Here is a 6,000-nt window from a genome sequence, read left to right on the forward strand (position 1 = left end):
GTGTCCCAGACTCTGTGCTGAGCGTGTAATGTACATCATTTCAGTCAATCCTCACTATAATCTTATGAAGTAGAGTTCTGTTACTGTCCCAGTTTTGCAGATAGACGGCAACTGAGGTCCAGAATGGTTAAGTAACAAGGCCATGGTTTATCAAGTCTAGGCTCCTTTTTATTTCATTGAACTGTACACTTATATACAGTAACCCTGTCTCCTGGTGCTGGCCTGCGCCAGGCCGTGTTTTGGCCAAGCCTGGGGCTCTGAGGGTCCGCCTGCTCAGCTCTGGGCTTGTTTCCTCTATAGACCAAGTGGCTTGTGCAGACCCAGAAATCTGCCAGAAGGTCTGTAGCAACCCCGCCGGCTGCTCTGACATCGCGTATCCCAAACTTGTGCTGGAACTCCTGCCTACAGGTAATGGTCCCTCACCCCTCAGTTGAGTCCCCCCGGGGCACCCAGAAAGGAGGACGTTGGCTGGGCTCTAATCTGAGGAAGGGGACAAGATGGGAGGGCTGTGGGAAAGAATGCGCTCTGGGCTGAGGAACTAAGCCCCCAGATAAAGCTCCAGCCCTGGCTACACAGGGGGCTCTGCCCCACCCACCCCTCTGAGTCCCTCCTGTCGGCTCCCACCCCTGAGTTCCGCCTCCTCCGAGTTGAACCTCTCGAGACCAGCTGGCTATGGGCCTGGGAAATGGGGTCAGCGGTGAAGGCAGGAAAAGCCTGAGGCCCAAAGACCTCCCTTCTGCCCCCAGGGCTCCGCGGGCTCATGATGGCCGTGATGGTGGCGGCGCTCATGTCCTCCCTCACCTCCATCTTTAACAGTGCCAGCACCATCTTCACCATGGACCTCTGGAATCATCTCCGGCCTCGGGCATCTGAGAAGGAGCTCATGATTGTGGGCAGGTAAAGTCTTACTGGGTTGGGGCCAGGCAGGGGTGTGAAAAGTCCAGATAACCCAGGGAGGAGAAAGCTGAGCCACCCAGAGGGCAAGTCCAGCCTTCGACTTCTCCAGGCTGTCTCAGCCTCCTCTGATGGCAAAGGTGAAGTACATCAGGGCTCCGTGGATGAGTAAGGCGTTCATTCCTTCAAGAGCTATTCAGTGAGCACCTACTACGTGCCAGGTGCCGGGCATATAGCAGTGAAAAGAAAAGACTCAGTTTTGCCTTTGTGGAGCTAGAAGAAGAAAAGGATAAGTAAACAGGTAGTTATAACCACAGTGAATGTTATGATGGAGGAGCCAGGAGACCTAGGGAGTCAGAGGAAAAGTCTCCAACTTGGACTGGGACCTGAGGGGTGAACAGGAGTTAGCCAGGTAAAAGGGAGAAGGGTGTTCTGGGGGTTGGGGGCAAGGTTTCTCTAACAAGTCTTGTGCAAAGTCCTGATATCTAATGGGGGGAATGAAAATGACCGAAGTGAGTGGCATGTACATTTTATGTAAAATATATGCTAATAAGCATCTTGGGACTCTGCCCCTCAAGAAGGTGTACCTAAGGGCTGTCTCAGCCTTGGGTTAGGGAGAGGTATGACATCAAAAGCATAATCCATTAAAAAAAAAAAAAAAGAAATTAGACTTCATCAAAACCCAAACCTTTTTTGCTTCAAAAGACACCATTAAGAAAATGAGACGACAAGCCACAGATTGGGAGAAAATATTTGCAAGCCATATATTTGACAAAGGACTTGTAATCTAGAATAATCTAAAAAGCAAGATTGTAGTCTAGAGAGTTCCTGCAGGATACCACTACACACCCACTAGAATGGCGATAATCAAAAAGGCAGACAGGAAGGCAGAGAAGTTGGAACTCTAGTGCATTGCATGTGGGGATGTAAAATGGTTCAACTGTTCAAAAGCAGTTTGGTATTTTCTTAAAAAGCTAAGTATAAACTTACCATGTGACCCAGCAATTGCATCCCTAGAAATAAAACCATCTGGCTGTACAAAGACTTGTATACAAATGTTCATAGCAGCATTTTTCACAATAGCCCAAAAGTAGAAACAATCCAAATGTCCACTGATGGGTGAAGGGTAAACAATGGTACACAATGGCGTATCCACTCAATGGAATATTTTTCAGCAATAAAAAGGAATGAAATACTGATACATGATATGTGATGAACCTCATGCTAAGACACGCTAAGTGAAAGAAGCCAACTGCAAAAGACCACATATTGTATGATACCATTTATTTGAAACGTCCAGAAAAGGCAAACCTATAGAGACAGAAGTAGATAAGTGCTTATTTAGGGTGGGAACAAGAATAAATTGTAAATGGGCATGGGGGGACTTTTCGGAGTGATGGAAGTTCTAAAACTTGATTGTGGTGTTGGTTGCACCACTCTATAAATTTACTAAAAGTTACTGGATTGCACACTTATAATGGGTGAATCTTATGGTATATAAATTCTACCTCCGAAAAGCTATAAAAAAGAGAGAGAAGTGTTCAGGGGAGATAAAACACTAATGGGCGGGTGTCTCTCTCCATCCGGCACCAGGGTGTTTGTGTTGCTGCTGGTATTGGTCTCCATCCTCTGGATCCCTGTGGTCCAGGCCAGCCAGGGCGGCCAACTCTTCATCTACATCCAGTCCATCAGCTCCTACCTGCAGCCTCCCGTGGCTGTGGTCTTCATCATGGGATGTTTCTGGAAGCGGACCAACGAAAAGGTAGCTCTGGATCAGCCCTTCAGCCCATCAGATGGGAGAGAAGGGGACTGGAGAGGGACATGAGGATGTCAGGTGTCATTAGGGAGGATGAGTTCTGTGGAGGAAGATACAGGGAGGGTGCTCCCTGGCTTTTGAAAAAAAGCAATGAGGGTTCTATTTTGATGCATTTTGTGCTTAAACAGGGAAGCTGAATTAACAGGGAATTATATGTAATTGATTAATTATATGTAAAAGATAAACAGATAAGTATCTCCAGCCCTTTTCGAATCACTGACCCCTGCTGTGACCGTCACTAGAAAGCCACGCTCTTGAGGGAGCTTGCTGAGGTTTCTGGAAGCCTGTGCCGGCCGCCCCACAGCCCTGCCCGTGTCTAAGACGGCCTTGCTCTGATTCGCAGGGTGCCTTCTTCGGTCTCATCTTAGGCCTTCTCCTAGGCTTGGTTCGGCTGGTCCTGGACTTCATTTACGTGCAGCCTCGGTGTGACCAGCCAGATGAGCGGCCAGCTGTGGTAAAGGATGTCCACTACCTCTACTTCTCCATGATTCTGTCCTCCGTCACCCTGATCACTGTGTCCGCCGTAAGCTGGTTCACAGAGCCGCCCTCCAAGGAGATGGTACTTTTGGGTTTGACACTGTATCCATTGAGACCCTTCACTGCTAGTGACAGAAAACCCAACTGACTTCAGTGAAGAGGACTGATTGTTCCAAAAGCTGAAAAGTCCAGGGCTGGGTCTTGGGAAGAACTTGATTTCAGGACACTGAAAAGACCATCAGAATTCATCTCTCACCTCTCCTTCTGTTCTCAGGCCCCTTGTGGGCCCAGCAGCTTTTAGGGATACATCCTCTCTTATTCTCATTAAGCAAAAGCATAAGCATTTTTGTCCCAGCATTTCCAGTGAAGTTCCTCATGCCCGTTGATGGAGTCAGCTCAAGACACATGATCACCCATGAACCAACTTAGTCCCTGTGGCCAGAGAAATGGATGAGCTGAATGCTGATCACCGGGTTCCCCCCACACCCACGGGCTAGGGTTAAGCTCTGGGGACTAGAATGAGGAAGGGTGAGATCCCCACTGGAGAATTAGGGCTGTCAAAGCAAGATAGGGGACTGAGTGGGGGAAATGTCCATTGATTCTGAAGAGTGCTGGGAGCTGAAGCTTGTTGGAGGGTGGAGTGAGAGGGCAAGACTGGGAGAGACTCAGATGTGAAGGCTGAGCTTGGGGTTGGAAGGCGGTGGGAGAAAGGGATGAACGTCACCACCCCACCCCCATCTCACAGTTCATCTCTGCTCTGTAGGTCAGTCGCTTGACCTGGTTTACTCGCCGTGACCCCATGGTCCAGAAGGAACAGGTGCCACCAGCAACTCCCCCGCCTCTTACCCTCTCTCAGAACAGGACACCAGAGGCCAGCGGAACCAACATCCAGTTCGAGATTGTTCAAGAAAACATGCCCAAAACCCACAGCTGTGAGTTGCCTCGCTCTTCAGTTACAGTAGGAAGCTCAAGAAGCATCATATAATTAAGGGGAAATTTTTCTACCAAATCACAAGCCAGAATATGGGCACACTTGGAATTTTAGCATTGCCTGACTCCCAGGGTCTGGTCCTTCCTCACTCTCTGGCCACTAGAAGGGTTAGTAACTTTCAACAGATGCCTCAGGTGGAAAATTAGAGCCAGTGTTTGTTGAGTGCCTACTAAAACATGGTTCATTTGATCTCACAAAACCCCATGTGGTAGGCTGGGGTACTGCTGGCATTCTCTAAATTACTGGTTTTAAACTGGCAGCTTGCAGGCATATTTTGCTTTAGCTCACCTACTCTTTTAATAAGATGTGAGTTAACATTCAAAAATGGTGAGATTTCACATAGAATTCCAGATTTCCATCTTCTCTTGAAAAACTGGAATATCTGGCAACATGGAGCCCATATGTCTGCATGGCAAAAGTTGTCTGGAGCTGCAAAGCAGCTGTTCCTTAGACCTGGAATATACAGTTAGCCAGGGTCCCCACCAGTCCCTACTGTCTCCATGACCCAAGGCTGTGGTTGTCATTAATCATCATACATGGCTTTAAAAAAAAGAATAATTGTGGATATGAACCCATGTCATCCTACCGTGGGAAACTCAAGGATAGATCCAGAAGGCCATGTGGTTCAAGAAAGATGAGAGAGAATCTTTCTTGGTAGAGGTGACGTGTTTAATAAGAAAATCAGCTCACCTGACTCCCATACGTCACCCGCCTGGCTCCACCCGCAGCTGATTTTGCAGACCCAGCTCTGAATGGGGAAAGAGAGTTCCCTGCAAGAGTGCGCGTCTTTCTTCAGCCTCCTGGCAGGCGATGCGATACAGGGAGGGAGTCAGATAGAACAGGTCCTAAACCCACCTCTGCCTCTGCTAACCAGCTGAGTTAGGTCAAGTTAGGCTGAGTCTCTATCTTTTCATCTGAAATTCTGTGCCTGAAGATGGTGAAAAGTCTCAAAATACCAATCTTCTAGAACTAAAGAGTCTTCCAGAATCAAAGTCTTAATGAATACCTTCCAGAAAAGGAACATAAAGTATTTATCACAGTGCATGGGACGCACCCAGTCTCTCTTCTCTCTTGCCTGGGAGAGACAGCCCATCCTTATGACCCTTATTTGCTGGGTTCTTTTTAGGTGACATGACCGAAAAGCAGTCCAAAGTGGTGAAAGCCCTCTTGTGGCTCTGTGGGGTGGAGAACAAGGGCAAGGAGGAGCTGCCGAGCAGAGCAGACCCCGTCATAGTTTCCCTGGATGAAAACCCCTTGGTGAAAACCCTTCTGGACGTCAATCTCATCATCTGCATCAGCTGTGCCATCTTTCTCTGGGGCTACTTTGCTTAGCATGGGGGTGAACCCAGGGGTCCAAGCTCTCAGTCTGCTATCAATGCCCCAATTTTTTAATGAAGGAAAAAAAATAATAAAGCTTTGTTTGTTTACCACCAGGCTTCAAAGGTGTTTATGGGCCACTTTCAACATGACATTTAGTTAGCCCTGTTCTTTTTTTTTTTTTTTTTTTAATATTTATTTATTTGGCTGCATCGGGTCTTAGCTGCAGCATGCGGGAATCTTTAGTTGCAGCATGCAGAATCTTTTAGCTGCAGCATGTGGGATCTAGTTCCCTGACCAGGGATTGAACCTAGGCCCCCTGCATTAGGAGCGCGGAGCCTTAGCCACTGGACCACTAGGGAAGTCCCAGCCCTGTTTTTCTTAAAAGGGAATGAAGGCTAGAAGCTGGAAAAAGAGAGAGGCATAAAGCCTTCTTTGTCTCAGAAGGCCAGTTATTCACTCTTCCTGTCCATCATGTAACATCAATAGCCAAATTCAAAGGGTT

The 6,000-nt window shown here is 47.8% G+C and overlaps 1 protein-coding gene across 2 annotated transcripts in view; it reads left to right on the top strand.

Annotated features, from left to right (window-relative positions):
- Positions 1 to 5,606, top strand: part of SLC5A11 (solute carrier family 5 member 11) — a 53,347-nt gene extending 47,741 nt beyond the window's left edge. Inside the window, exons 11-16 of one of the 2 annotated variants that reach the window (XM_036825864.1) lie at positions 301 to 408; positions 747 to 897; positions 2,488 to 2,656; positions 3,054 to 3,269; positions 3,951 to 4,119; positions 5,305 to 5,606. In XM_036825864.1, the coding sequence (XP_036681759.1) occupies positions 301 to 408; positions 747 to 897; positions 2,488 to 2,656; positions 3,054 to 3,269; positions 3,951 to 4,119; positions 5,305 to 5,510 (1,019 nt within the window). In that variant the 3' untranslated portion in view covers positions 5,511 to 5,606. The remainder of the gene's footprint in view (positions 1 to 300; positions 409 to 746; positions 898 to 2,487; positions 2,657 to 3,053; positions 3,270 to 3,950; positions 4,120 to 5,304) is intronic. The other variant, XM_036825865.1, reaches the window with a different exon arrangement.
- Positions 5,607 to 6,000: the final 394 nt, after the last annotated feature.

The sequence above is a fragment of the Balaenoptera musculus genome, chromosome 15 (genome assembly GCF_009873245.2).
Source record: "Balaenoptera musculus isolate JJ_BM4_2016_0621 chromosome 15, mBalMus1.pri.v3, whole genome shotgun sequence".
NCBI classification, from domain to species: Eukaryota; Metazoa; Chordata; class Mammalia; order Artiodactyla; family Balaenopteridae; genus Balaenoptera; species Balaenoptera musculus.